Below are 14,845 nucleotides of genomic sequence, written 5' to 3'. Positions count from 1 at the left end.
TGCTGGGAATCACCCCGCTCCTCTGGAGGAGCAGCAAGTGCTCCTAACCATTGAGCTAGCTCTTCATCTCCTCATGAGCATTTCTCCGAGATGCTGAGAGGAGCATGCCTTCAGCTCTCGACCTTATGACAAGTGTTTGTGAGTGGACATGTGTCTCACGGCTGTGGCACCTTCACTGGGTCAGGTGCCGCTGCACTTGGCATCCGGCACATGGCCAGCATATGCTGACCAGATGCTATGGTGATGGAGGCCAGCTCACATCGCTCAGAGTGGTTAGGGACAATGGATGAGGAAGGCGGATGAGAGTCAGTGCAGACATGGGTAACTCTTCGGGGACAAGGTGGCTTGGGAGACTGCTTCGGGGCATCGTGGAGACATGGTTGGGCAGACAGAAGATAAGACCATGGCTGTTCTGAGGTAACCTGTGATCTCAGGCAGATGGGACAGGCCTGCTTCAAAATCAAAGCTAGGGGGAAAGTAGTTGAAGGCCAGATGTAAGCCCTAATGTGGGACTATGTTGAAGGTCTGGTGAGGGCGTGGCCCTGCAGGGAGAGGTGTGAATGCATGGATATGGCTGTGTGTGGAACCTCGCAGGGCATCAACTGCGATTGGGATGCCTACGAGGAGGACTTTGAAACTATTAGTCACATTTTCTCACCACCAGATTGTATTGGCTTAGTGTGTGCTGGTGTGTGGGGACCCGGCAGTGATGGGTGATGTGATACTAGGACTCGATCCTTGTCCCCCAGACATATGAAGTCGATGCAAGAACAGCCTTGATAGAGGATGATGGTTTATTACTTTTGTTTTGTTTTTGAGATTATACTATAACTACATCCCTTCCATGTTCTCCCCAAACCTTCCCATATACCCCCGGCTCTCTTTCAAATTCGTGGCCTCTTTATTCATTAATCATTTACATACACACATATACTTAGATTTCCAACTTACTCCGTCTGTATAAAGTTACTTGTATGTATATGTTTTCAGGGCTGACCATTTGCTATGGATAACCCACTGGTGTGCTTCTCCCAGAGGAAGACTGTTTGTCCTGCTCTCGGTGTTCCTTTCTTCACTGCCTGTGCTTCCTTGTCTGGGGCTGTAGCCATGCGAGCTTTCCCTGTCTACATTAGCATGTTTATTGGAATCGTCCTTGTCCAGCTCATGTCTAGGCAGTCATGTTGGTGAAACTTTATCGCTGTGCCTTCTGACATCCCAGGGAGTCACAGTCTCACAGCAAACTCTCCAGCGGTCTGGCTCTTACACCCCTGCTCCCTCTTCCACAACGTCCCCGAGCCTTGGCTGCAGGAGTTACTCTGTGGATATATCAGTTAGAACTGGGCTCCACAACTCCGCATTTTGATTGGTTGTGGTTTTCTGTAGTTTCTTTCGCAAAGAGAAATCTCCTTGATTCTGTTTTTTGCCAGTCATGTCAGCTTGAATAGGAAGATTTAGTTTTCAATAAAGCAGTGTCTGTTGTTATGTGGAAGCCAGCTGGGTGGGGAGACGATGGTGGGCTTTGTGGGTTTGTCAGAGGGGGAAGACCGTGACCACTGCGTGCCTTAGAGCACAGTAGGTGCCAGGCTGAGTCTGGCCTGAAGCAGAGCGAGACTCTGGGGACCTGTGCTTACCACAGGCTCCTCAGCCTGAACCAACGGGAAGAAGCTAGAAAGGCAGAGTGCAGTTTGGAGACGATACCTGGAACAATTTTCTAGGAAAAAAGTGTCCATGGGCTGAAGGGAGATGACAAAGGCTTCCCAGCCCAGTGAGCCCTGAGTGAACCTAGGACCGTGTGCCAGCTGTGCTGTACCGCTCTGGGTTCTCCATCTTGTCCAGCCTACTACGCCGTTCTCTGGGTTCTCCATCTTGTCCATCCAGCTTCCCATGTTCCCTATGCTACATCCAGGGCTCCACCTTACCTTTCCTGCCCCCACCCCATCCCCCCATCCAGCTGTTATCCGGTCCATGACTCAGTCACCTGAGTCTGCCATACCTTCTTTCTTCACCGAGGTTTGTCTGAGTCTTATGAGTTCATGGAGACATACATTGGCAAGGTGCAGCTCAAGAGCTGCTACAGAGACCCAGACATTTCTGCAGAGACCCAACATTACTGCAGAGACCCAACATTACTGTAGAGAACCAACATTACTGCAGTGACCCAACATTACTGCAGAGACCCAGGCATCACTGTAGAGACCGAGGCATCACTGCAGAGACCCAACATTACTGCAGAGACCCAGGCATCACTAAAGAGACCCAGGCATCACTGCAGAGACCCAACATTACTGCAGAGACCTAACATCACTGCAGAGACCCAACATTACTGCAGAGACCTAACATCACTGCAGAGACCCAACATTACTGCAGAGACCCAACATTACTGCAGAGACCCAATATTACTGCAGTAACCCAGGCATCACTGTAGAGACCCAGGCATCACTGCAGAGACCCAACATTACTGCAGAGACACAGGCATCACTGTAGAGACCCAGGCATCACTGCAGAGACCCAACATCACTGCAGAGACCCAACATTACTGAAGAGACTTGGGCATCACTACAGAGACCCGGGCATCACCTGGGCATTATTCTTGCTTTCTGTGTGCTGCCCAGGACCTGGCAGGCAGAGGAACTGCTGGGATACTCTGGGAAAGGTGACAGGGCTTGTCCTTGTCTGTTCTAGACAGGAGTCTGGCCTTCTCGTGTCCTGGCTCAAGTCTTGGCAGCACCCAGTGCTGGCCCCATCAGAAAACTTTTCCCGAGAGCCCCCTTGGGTGCTTGCTTGCTTCTGAGCAAGACCTTCTCCAGGGACATGCCGCTGAGAGTGGATGTCAGTGTGGTGGCAGCCCAGTCTCCCCTGCTGTGAAGCTGTGTCCTGAGCGAGCTGGGGTACTTTGCCTGGGTGAGAAAGGAGAGCCAGACATGGTGGTGCTTGCCTCTAATCCTGCTCAGGAGGCAGAGGCAGGGGGATTGCTGTAAGTTCAAGGTCAGGACTCTATTGCAACTTACAAGCCTGCCAAGGGTGTTACATAATGAGACTGTGTTTTAACATCATCATGATCAACAACAACAAAAGGAACAGCAACAACCTTTTAAAAGAAGGAGAAGGAAAGAGAGAGAAAAAGAAGAGAAATGGGAAGTGTTTCCAGGGGACCTGGCACCCTGGAGTCCCTTGGCAGACAGGCGTGGGCTTCTTGTCATGAGTCTTCTAAGCTACAGTCTTGGGTGAATGCCTTAGCAATGGAGCTGAAGTGCAAGCTTTGTGCAGGGCTGCAGAGTACATGGCCTCCAGCCTCCCTCCTTCCTTACATCCCTGCAGAGATGCCCAGAACCAGTTCTTTGTTCCATATCAGGATCCGCAACTTCTGGGTTTCTCTGATTTGCGGTCCTCTTTTTGTCTGTCCTCTTTCCTCCATTTCTGTGGATCCCATTCAGATGTCTTTTATGTAAGCTTGTTCAGTTTGGGTAGAAATCAGGGTATGCATATGCCCAATAAAGAAATGCACTGTCTTGGGCCCACGGGGTGTGGGGGGGAGGAGTGTGGGAGCACCAGAGTGAGCAGAGCCCAGGGACTCAGGCAGACAGGCAGGGGGATGAGGGCTTTGTTAGAGGTGAGTGGTGCCTGGCACGCCACTCCCCCACACGTCCCCGAGTTGAGAGTCTGTGTTTATGAGGCTCTGAATGCAGTCTAATTTTTTCCTATCTGGTTTGGCTCATCTCTACCAGCTGGTAAATAGGAAATGTTCACGGTGGGAAGCCAATACTCCTCAGAGTGTAAACAGATGGAATCCATATAAAGTGACAAGTCAGACTGCGTTGCTGAGAACGTGGAGCCAAAACTCAGAACATAACCGTCAAGCGCCGACTCCGTTCCAGTTCATTTAGCCCCGAGTTGTGCTGCATAGCCGCACAGCTGTGTTGTTCCTTTCTCCCCCGTCCTTTCTTCTGGGTTGATAATGACAATTTCAAAGAAAAACTTTAATTAAAGATTTTATACAAAATAGCCAAAAGTAGAATAATAAGGAAAATGAGCATTGATGTGTTTACTGTGAGAGGCATCCTTTATTTTTGGGGAGGGGGGGTCTCATTTCAAAATGTTCACTTGTTCAATTTGAAACGAGAGTTTGGTGGCGGTGACAGGAAGGTGGCAGACAGACAGCACTGACTGCTGAGCACTCTCTTGCACACTGCAGGGAGCCAAGACTGGGGTAGTAGCAGCTCCCTGCTGTGGGGCTCGGGCTGCAGGCTGCCCCTCATGCCCAGTGCTTGTGAGTGTGTGTGTTCGCGAGTGTGCATGTGCACATGATACCTGCACCTGTGCTTCTTTGTACATAGTTCTTGACCCCCTTCTGTCAGAGCTGGGCAGGACAAGGTATCTCCAGCAGAGGGACAACAGGTCAGAGAGCTGGGAAGGATTCAGCTAGTCTCTGATTTGCTCTAGAAGAGCCTCCTCAGAGCCAGACTAGTAGAGTGAGTCTAGGCTCCAGAGAGCAAAGTTTCAGTTCTCTGCCCCTTAAAGTCTGAATGCTTACAGCCAAAAGGACGGATGACATGTGCTTGAAAACCCAGTCATGGCCAAGGAGACATGGTGGATCCTTCAGCTCCAGGCCAGGGATTGGCTTCTGAGTAGTGACACCTGAGGTGTTTCTTGTCCTCTGGCCTCTCCATACCTGTTTTCTCTCTCTCCCTCTCTCTCTCTCTCTCTCTCTCTCTCTCTCTCTCTCTCTCTCTCTCTCATGCGTGCACGCGCGTGAGCGCGCGCGCGCACACACACACACACACACACACACAAAAGTCTGGGTGGCCGTATTTATTTGGGCTTGCAGCTTTTCTTCCCAGAGCTCACACTGTGTACAAAGCATTGGAACAAAGCCCCGCAGAGTAATAACGAGTAATAACGCATCCACTGCAGGCAGTTTATGGTGCTGTCTGAGCTCAGTGGGGGACAAATAGGAAGCAGTTGGATTTCCCTCCTCAGGCTGCTCTGCAGGCCCACACTGAGCTCCCCTTTTTGTCACTGAAGGATGCCTTTGGCAGGATCACATGTAGACGAAAACCAGGCCAGTGCGGGCCCTTGGGTTAGAGGTCTCCGTCACATAGCAGTTCAGGATGCCCTCCTGGGCTGGCGTCTGCCTGTCCTGCCTCTCACACGTGTTCCTCCTGTCCTCAGGTTTTGCAGCCTGTGGTCCACAAGGGGTCCTGCTCCTTCCTGTCTTACTTGCCAGTTTCTCTAGGAAGGAAGGTCTAAGGACCGTGCTTGGGGAGCCTCAAAACAGGGTGGGTGCCTAACTCCATCCTCTGGCATCCTCAGCTCCCATACCTGGTGGTCCACCCTGTGCCCCCAGTGCCTGGTGCCCTCCTCTGACCTGCAGCCCCAGGGGACCAGCACAGCACAGTTGGCCACCTTTCCTGGTGTCCGCTCAACCCTGAGACTTCAGGTGTGATCTCCGTGCATGTATCGTCCTCATCAGGGAGACAGGTTGCACTACTGGGCTCCTCCACCAGACCTTCCCTCAGTTCCTCTACCAGAGGATGCCGAGCAGATCCCATAATGAAAATGAGATGCCTGCCTGCCACGAACCTGTCCGAGATCCCCATCGATCACCCAGATTATTCCTTATGCGCATCTCACTCGCCTGCCCATCACCAACCTGCTCACTCATCCGTCTGTCTAGGCAGCCAGCCAGCCAACCACTATCCACCAGTACATCCACTATCCACCAGTACATCCACTATCCACCAGTACATCCACTATCCACCAGTACAACCACTATCCACCAGTACATCCACTATCCACCAGTACAACCACTTGCCTGTATGTCATCCTCCTTTCATCAGCCATCCATCCAGTCAGACAGCCATCATCTGTCAGTCTGTCCACCCACCCACCCATCAGCCATCCATCAGACAGCCAGGCAGGCAGCTGGCCACTATCCATTAATCTACCCACAAATCCATCTGTTCACCTATCTACCTTAGCCATAATACATGCATGCATGCATGCATACATACATATATGCACATACATACATACAATCAGCCATTATCCACCTACCCATATATTCATCCATCTCATCCATCCTCCACCTAGCCATCATCTGTCCCACAGCTAGCTACACAGCCATTATCTATTAATCTAGCCACAATCCATTCATCTAACCAATTATTCACCTACACACCTATATATCCATATGTAAGACATACATATAGTCAGATTTACCTATCAGTCCATTCTCCAATGGATTCCTCTATCTATTAATACACCTACATATTTATCCACTATCCACCAGCCAATTGGCCACCTGTCCACCTACCCACCTATTTACCCACATATCCCAGTTCGTCATCCATCTGTAATTCATGTCTATCCATCAGTCCATCTGCCTATTATGTCTACAGAACCGCCATCCACCCCCTTGACTATCTCTAGCGGCTACTATTGCATGTGAGCTTTATAAGATCTAGTATTGCCCAGGGAATAACCTCTGGGCCTGCCTGCCTCTGAGCTACTGTCTGGATTAGATTAGTGAGGCAGGAAGACCTTGACTATGGGCAGTACCATCCCATGGGCTGGGTTCCTGGGCTGTATGGAAAGGAGACAGCCTATTACCAACATTCACACCCCCTGCTTCCCAGAGGTACAGTGTGACCAGCTGCCTCACGCTTTTGTCACCATCCACTGTGGCTCAAAATCAGCATTTCCTTCCCTATATTGTTTGTCAGACATTTAATAGTGGAAATGAGACACACATGCCAGCCACTGTTCATCCAACCTTCCTCTTCCTCGAGCCTTCTGCTGTGTTAGGATGGGGAGGACGCTGAGCAGCGTCTTACTGGTCCAGCCGTTTTCTGGTCCTCAATGTGAGAGCATGCTACTTGATGACTTAGTGCCTTGTCTCGAGCCCTTCACCCCGGCCAGCAGTTCCCACTCTAGCTCCACTGACCTCTTAAAAGCCATCTCAATGCTTTACAGGATAGGGTACTTTAAATTCTGTTCCTTTGCTTAAAAAAAATAAAAGTTAGCAGTCAGTGCAAAAGAGTCCCATTGATTGCATGCCACCTTGATGGGCCTCAGCGAGGCCCATGGGAAGATGCCTGTTCCTAGGGGATAGGACAATGAATGATCAGAAGGGGACAAGTGGGGGACAACATCCAGACACAGCCTCGCAGGTGGATGTCTGCCTTCCCCACTTTTAACTTCAAGTTGTAACTAGTGATGTTGGGGTCTTTCTTCATTGCCCTTGAACTCCTGACTCTCGTGGCTGTACCTCCCAAGTGCTGTGATTACAGGTGTAGACCATTACAGGTGTGGACCCCCTAGAATGGCAAAAGTATTACTCTGCTTTGGTCTTTTGTTTGCCTGTTTTTGTTTTTTCTTGTTGTTTTTTTTCCCCCTGACAGTACATACCCCGGGAAGATCTCAAACTTGTGGCATTCCACTGCCTCAGCCCCTGGAGGCATACTTGGCTTTTGGTTGTCTGCTTAAATCCTCCATATCCCTGTATACGTCTCTTCCCCAAAATGTCTTCACTATTCAGCTGTCTGCAAGAGAGGTGTGGGAAGGAGAGCAGAGTGTCCAGCGATCTTATTCTGCCCAGGAGTGGAGAAGGTAGAGCATCCCTGGTCTTTGTGTCCCCAGGATCTTTCCGGCCTGCTGCCTGGGTCCTGGTGGGGGAAAGCAGCCCCAAACAGTATGGAAATGAGCGGGCATGCCTGAGTCCTTCACATCTATTTGTGGACACTGAAATTTAAAATTCATGTTACTTCACATGACATGCAGTAAGATTCTTCTTTTAATCCCCCTCCCCCGAAACATTTATAACTTCTAAAGCCAATTTTAGCTTGTGGGTATATAAAACTGTGTGGTGGGCAGTCCGTTCGCATACCTACATGAAAGTTAGGTTTCCATTAGAGAGGGAGGCCAGCACAGAGGTCAGCCTGAGGAAAGGCAAACTGTTGGGGCAGACATGAGGTCCACACTTTCCTTTCTGAGAAGTGTGCTGGGTTTGGATAGGGCAGCTAGGATTAGCACCCCACCCCCTCCCTTTTTGTAATTTGTATCCACTCCTCCTCCAAGGGACACCAGGGGCTTGTGAAAGGCTAGAACAGAGCAGAGTTAGGCAGGGGGTGGGCACGGCCCTGCTTCTCCCAAGGGAGGCTACCAGAGTAACCCAAGGCCAGTATCAGGGGACAGTGACAAACTAGAAGGGTGGTTAGACAAGCTGGAGAGAAGGTACCAGACTGCCCTTGTTAGTTTTTTTTCTTTAAATAATAAAAATAAGTTTATTTTTGTAAGTTTGATTCCTTTTTTAAAAAATCCCTTCCTAGTTTTTAATTGTTATCTTGGCACAACCCAGAGTGGCTTGGGAAGAGGGAACCTCAATCAAGAAATGGTCTGAATCAGATTGGCTGTTGGCCATGTCTGTGGGCAATAGTCTTAGCTGACAACTGGCATGGGAAGACCCAGCCCTCGGTGGGCGGCGCCATCCCTAGGCTGAGCCAGAGAGCAAGCCAGTAAGCGTTTTTCTTCTGTGGTCCTGCTTCAGTGCCTGCCCTGACTTCCCTCAGTGATGGACTAGGACCCAGGAAATAGAGACTGAAATAAACCCTTTCCTCCTTAAGTAGCTTTTGATCAAAACATTTCCCCACAGCAACAGAAAAGCAAACCCGGCCTCACTGGAGAGCAGAGGGCAGGGGAAGGGCTTTCTGGGCAACAGTTACAGCTTGTTCAGCCCAGGACGTTCTGAGCTCCTGGGGCATCACATTGGACTAGAGCAGGGCCATGTTTCAGACAAGACGTCTGGGACACAGGCTGTCTGTCAGTGGATAGAGAAACAAGGGGAGTGGACGAAACAGGCTGCAGGTGTGTTCCGGCTTCCCTCTGAGCAGGCACAGTGTGACTGAGGCGTGTGCGAGGGCAGGGAGGGGCCAGCACAAAACAGCACAACTGGAGAGGTGTGTACTGGCTTGCTACGCGTAAGCAAGGCTAAGGCTGGGCTCACAGCTGGGACAGAGGAGGGAGGAGAGCGGCTGTGATCAATCATCTGGGGTCTTGTAGCTGTCCAGTACCAGAGAAGCTCCTGGTGCGTAGGAATTCCAAGTCTCTCACAATGGCAGGCGAGGGAGCAGGGAAGGGTGAAGAGACTCGATCACTGTTGCTGGACCCTTGTGGTCATTTATTTTCTCACTCCTTTCCTGTTCTCTCCCACCCCGTACCGACCGGTCCTCGCTCTGATGCCTCTGCTAAGTCTCACCATCTGTAGCTCCCTTCTGTGGCTGCTGCCAAACTTCCGTCTGACAAGTGATAAGGAACTTGGAGAGAGGTACCTCTGGTGGGCGCGAGCTCTGTGCCAGGTTTGCGGCTCACGGTTCTCCACGCAGGGGACCCATATGGGTTGCCATGAGACCGTAACGCAGAGTGTCCTCCTCCGCGTTCCCACAAGTGGACAAGGACTTAGCAGCAGAGAGGGTGCTGGAGTTTCTCTTGCCCCTGAGAGCGATTGCTGCAGATAGCCAGGGTTCCGTCTTTAGACCCAGGGATGTGCTGGCTAGGGTTTTCCAGTACCAGTCTGGGATAGGATCAGAGGCACCTGTGCTCTCTGGTTATTAGAAGACGGTGGGCTGTCCTCAGGGTGTGGCTTTGTCCCTGTCAGCCAGTGATATGGTCCTCAGAGCAACAGCAAGCAAATGCCAGGGCTGCACCTGTTAGCTGGGCCAGAGCCCTCGGAGTCCAGCTGGAGAAGACCCATGCAGCCGGGCACAAGACTTCCCTAGAATATGGCATTTTTCCCTCAGGCAGCCAGGAAGGATCCAGTCACTTATTCCAGTGAATGTTTCCTGAGTGTGAACATACCAGTCATTGGCACTTAGACCAGGGCCAGCAGGGAGAGTCTCCTGCAACGCAGCTAACATGTTCTGAGGAGGGACTGCAGGTACAAAAAGGGTCCTGCGGCCTTCTGAGGAGTCTTGTAGGAGGAGAGCGGGGAAGTGTGAGGGACTGAATTAGTGTGAGTACCAGAGAAAAGGCAATACAGATCTGCCATCCTTGGGTGAGAGGGTGGAGGAAGAGCAGTTCCAGTCTGGGAAATCTGAGGGGTCGCTGGCATATGACACACAGGCACGTGACACACAGGCAGCTGGGTATCCTCTGGACTCAGCTGTGCTCTCCAGAAAGCAAGCAGCTAGCTTGGCAAGGTGGAGCAGGACTTCAAGCCTGGGGAAGTGGAGAAGTTAGGGCTGGGCTTGGGGTGGCTCAGTGGGGATACCTGCCTCGGGTATGCCAGGTCCTGGGCTCTGTCCCTAGCACTGTCAGCAAAAATGTTAAAGTTGAAATAGGTGTATGAATGTCGTGGGCATGTGTGCATATGTATGTTCATGTATGCATGTGTATTCCCCCACCCTGTGTGTGTGTTTATGTGTGTGTATGCATGTGTGTATGTGTGTATGGTGTGTGTGGTGTATGTGTGTGTATGGTATATGTGTGCTTGTGTATGTGTGTGGTGTGTGTATGTGTGTGTGCGTGTGTGCGCGTGAGTGCGTGTATATGTGTGTGTGTATGGTGTGGTGTGTGTATATGTCTGTGTGCATGTGTATGTGTGTGTGTGTGTGTGGTGTGTGTATATGTGTGTGCATGTGTGTGTGGTATGTATATATGTGTGTGCATGTGTGTGTGCAAGTGTGTATGTGTGTGCATGTGTGTGTGCAAGTGTGTATGTGTGTGCATGTGTGTGTGTGTGTGTGTGTGTACACTACAATGGCAGAGAAGACTCAGAATGCAGTGCTCAGTCCTGGTGGAATGAGGGCCAGGGTTGAGGGAACCAGTCCACACTCACTGGCACATTTCTCTCAGGTACATCAGGTCTCCTGTGGGGGCATAGGAACGGGGCGGAAGAGATGGCTTAGCCAGTAAGAGTATGCAGTACTCCTGCGGAGGACTGGCGGTTGATTCCCAGCATCCATGTCGGGTGGCTCACAACTGCCTGTGTCAGATTTAGGGGAACGGATGCTTTTTGGGTTTGTGAGCACCTGTACTTAATCATACACACCCCCACACACAGACACACACACACACACACACACACACACACACACACCATGGGCAGGATTCATTCAGGGTTGAGGAGGTAGGGAGAAGGGGGGATAACACATTGGAGAGGTACTGAGAGAAGGAATAGGCAGGGAGACTGCAGAGGAGAGGTCCTTGTAAGCAGGGGACCCAGGGGCAGAGGCTGGTGGGTTTTGGGTGTTGGAGGGGGTGAGGTAGAAGCAGAGGGGACAGACACCTTGACCTTGCAGGGTCAGTAGCCTTTGGTACTAACACAGCACAAAGCTTGAGTAGGAACCGTGGCCTCTGGAAGGGAGCTCGGGTGTCAGAAGGGTGTTGGCATAGACACGAGGACTCACGTGTCCCCGGTACCTGTAGCAGGAGGGGTAGAGCAGTAGGTGGAGGGACAAGTGGCCAGGCTGAGGCTGAGGCAAGGCTGGGAGCAGCTCCAGGAGGTCACTCACCCTACCCAGCTCCGGACTCCTCTGGAGACTGAAGAGACCTGGAGGGGCTGCAAGATGGCTGGGCTGCTTCATGGATAGGCCAGGCTCCGTCGGCCTAGGATGGCCTAGGAACCTGTGGAGAAAGCCTTGGGGAAAGGGGAACCCATTTGCTGCCTGGTGGTTCTCCCCACTCTGAGACTCCAGGCTGGACACGGCTGGATCCATTCCTCGGACTACGGAATCAGCTCCCACAGGACCCAGGCTTCTCTCTTGTTTATCTTTCCTGGCACTGCCCTCCTGTAGTCAGTCACTCCTGCTGGCTCAGTGCCACCTCCTACAGGAAGCCTTCCAGACCACACTAGCCAGAAATATTTATGTTCCTTTGAAGGCCCATGCCTCTGCCCACCCAGTATCTGGCTCTTACTCCCAGTTGCTGTTTTCTTTTAGGGACACTGTGTTTGCACGTCTAGCCTTCCTTCAGGGAAACGTCGGGAAAGGAGATGCTGAAAGATGCATCGTGTTGTCTAGCCGTGAGCTGTTGAGTCGGACCTCCTTGGGCCTCAGTTACTATATCTGAAGATACGGACACGATGGGTGGGAGCACCCGTTGGCGGGACATGGGGGGATGGGAGCACTTGCTGGTGGGGCTCTGAGCGCTCAGATGTCCCCATAGAAGCCGAGTGAGAACAGAGACCCAGCTCCCCACCCTTGCATCTTTTCCAAGGACCCTGCCAAACATCTCACACGGTGACTCATTTGCTGAATTCAGAGATCGTTGCAAAACTTTTCTGTGGTATCTTTAAAAAAATAAAAAAAAAATAAAAAAAAAAAATTGAGAGGTTGAAATAGACCGTCAGATTTTCCAGCTCGCAGTAAAAATAGTTCGCATATGGCCATGAAAAGCAAAAATCACACAAGTCCAGCTATGCCAGGACGAGTTTTTCAGCATCAATTAGCAGAAAAGAGTTTTTCATACGGCCCTAAAATGGAATGAATTGTGTATGAGACTTACTGCTTTACATTAAAAAGAGATTTTTTTTTTACAAACTTACTAAGACCATTTACCGAGACAATTGCCTTACAAACTCCCAATATATGCAAAATGTTCTTTTTTTTTTTTTTTTCCAAAGATGTCATTGTGCAATGTGTACTGCGGTGAATCTTTGAAAACATTTTATTTTACAAGAAGTAGTAAAAAAAAAAAGAAAGAAAGAAAAGAAAAGAAAAAGAAAAGGAAAGAAAAAAGAAAAAGGCTCCTACATATTTGTTGCCATTTGAGTGAGTCTTTACCATCAGGCCTCTTGACTTTTCCAAATCGCCCTTCTCTTCCGCAGATCTTCCGGAACATGAGGACCATCCGGAAAGTCTTCCAGCTCATCGATGCCAATAACACAGGCACGGTGCCGTCCCAGGAGCTGAGGCGGGTTCTGGAGACATTCTGCCTGAAGATGAAGGATGAGGATTATGAGGCGTGAGTGGCAAGGCCAGGGAGGGTGTGGTGACCCGCGGTGACCCCTCCAGCAGGGTCAGGATCTGATGACGGTGGCAGGTTGCTGGGCCCCTCCCCCACTCCACAGCTCTCTCCTCAGCTTCATTATGGACATTACTGCCATGTCCCCGAGACCCTGAATTCTCAAAAGTGGGACCTAGCCCCTCTTATTCCTTGAGGAGGGAGCAGTGGAGCACCAACACCCCATCCGCGGATCTAGCAGCTTGTAGATCTGCGTAGGATACTGCTGCTTCACACCCTGCCGCCATCCCCTCCAGCCGAGTGCCCCATCCTGTGTGTTTCCGATTCACAGGGTGTTTGACTCCAGGCCTGGGGCAGAGAGGAGCAGGGGCCAGTGTTGAAATTCACCCATCTGTTGCCTCCCACTGCCGTGGAGTCTGCCTCCTTATGTAATGGTTCTAACATCCTTCTCCATAGGGGACATTGTTCCTGGGGGCAGCAGGTTGTGACAGGATAGGGACTAGCACGAAGTATTTATCTGCTTCCTGACACTTGCCAGATGCCACCACCTGCTCCCGACTCAGGCTGCAGTGCAGCCCTCGAGGGTAGCCAGATGCTTGGCTCCTGCTCTGCTTGAGTTCTGACTGAGAAGCGCTGGCTGGAGGAAGGCCCCGTGTGGGGTTTCCTTATGAAGTGCCCAGCTGAGAGGATGCCCTCTTCCTGCCCTTCCCAACCTCTTCTCTGAGCACAGCCACCACCCTGGGCCTTATCTCTGCTTCCTGGGGTATCAGTTACCCACAATTCACTGGTCCAAAACTGCTCAGTAAGAGTCCTGCAATAAGCAGTTCATGTACTCTGAGTACCTTCCGCCATACAGAGGATGCTGTCTTGTCCCCTTGTTAACCTGTTCTAGTTGGTCTCTCACTGTGCCTATAAATTAATAGGGAAAACCTAATATACGCTACAGGCATACTCCTGTGTACACATATGTAGATAGGCGTCTCAGTGTCATGTGACTGGTGGGCCCTGGCTCATGTCCTAGTGGCTCAGGGATGCCTGGACCCTTCAGGCTGCTCCCAAAACACCAAGCCTTTACTGCTTCTGCAGAGGCTAAGAGAGAAGGTAAAGGCTCTGGAGACAAAGGCTGATGTTATGAGGGGTCCCTGCAGCTTTTGACACCTCTCTTATAGACAAGATCAGGGCTGCAGGCAGTAGAAGGACTTTGCCCATATCTAGGAAGCACAGAAGACGTGCACCGGTAGCTCGGATGGGTTCACAACCAGAGACTTAAAACAAAATATGGGTCCTTCTCACTCTTGAATATGTGTTCTTCTTTCTTCCTCTTTATAATCTACCTCAGAGTATAAAAGGCATAATAGATGTTTTAATTTTTATATCTTTTCTGGCTGGGAAAGTGTCCAGAATAAGATCCAAACAAAACAAATTAAATAATTTTGTGCGTGCAATTACAGAGCGGAGGCAGACCTCTTCTAAAAACAGGCCGTCAGAAACAAAGCGGGCTTTTATTTGACAATAAACCTTGTGTTTGGCACGGCACTCTCCAGCCTAGTAAATCCATATAAAAAAAAGTTACTGTCTGTTTCCCCATCTCTTAAGTGTTGAATAATAAAGAACTCCACAAATTTTTATTCGGGATTCCTTTCAAGCCCCAGAAACAATTGCCTTTTCTTACTGCGGCCCTGAACAATGTCCCATCCGGAAAGAAGATTGGTTCCCTAGTCACACACAGATGCTCAAAGGAGCTGATCTCTGGCGGGGCTTTCCGCCTTCCTCATGGGAATCCCAGCAGACACTGTCGCCTTTGGCTGCTTTGGTGTTGACTCTGCCCTTCGCAGTTCAGAGCAGGATGCACGTGGCCTTTTTTTTAGTAGTTTGGTCAAGCATCTTC

At 50.6% G+C, this 14,845-nt stretch overlaps 1 protein-coding gene across 2 annotated transcripts in view; it reads left to right on the top strand.

Moving 5' to 3' along the window:
• Efcab6 (EF-hand calcium binding domain 6) overlaps positions 1 to 14,845 on the top strand; it is a 177,819-nt gene that overhangs the window by 43,648 nt on the left and 119,326 nt on the right. For both annotated transcript variants that reach the window (XM_052161364.1, XM_052161365.1), the window contains one exon: positions 12,821 to 12,957. In XM_052161364.1, coding sequence (XP_052017324.1) covers positions 12,821 to 12,957 — 137 coding nt within the window. The remainder of the gene's footprint in view (positions 1 to 12,820; positions 12,958 to 14,845) is intronic.

Source organism: Apodemus sylvaticus, chromosome 17 (genome assembly GCF_947179515.1).
Source record: "Apodemus sylvaticus chromosome 17, mApoSyl1.1, whole genome shotgun sequence".
Lineage (NCBI taxonomy): Eukaryota > Metazoa > Chordata > Mammalia > Rodentia > Muridae > Apodemus > Apodemus sylvaticus.
This window is presented reverse-complemented; position numbering and strand designations above follow the sequence as displayed.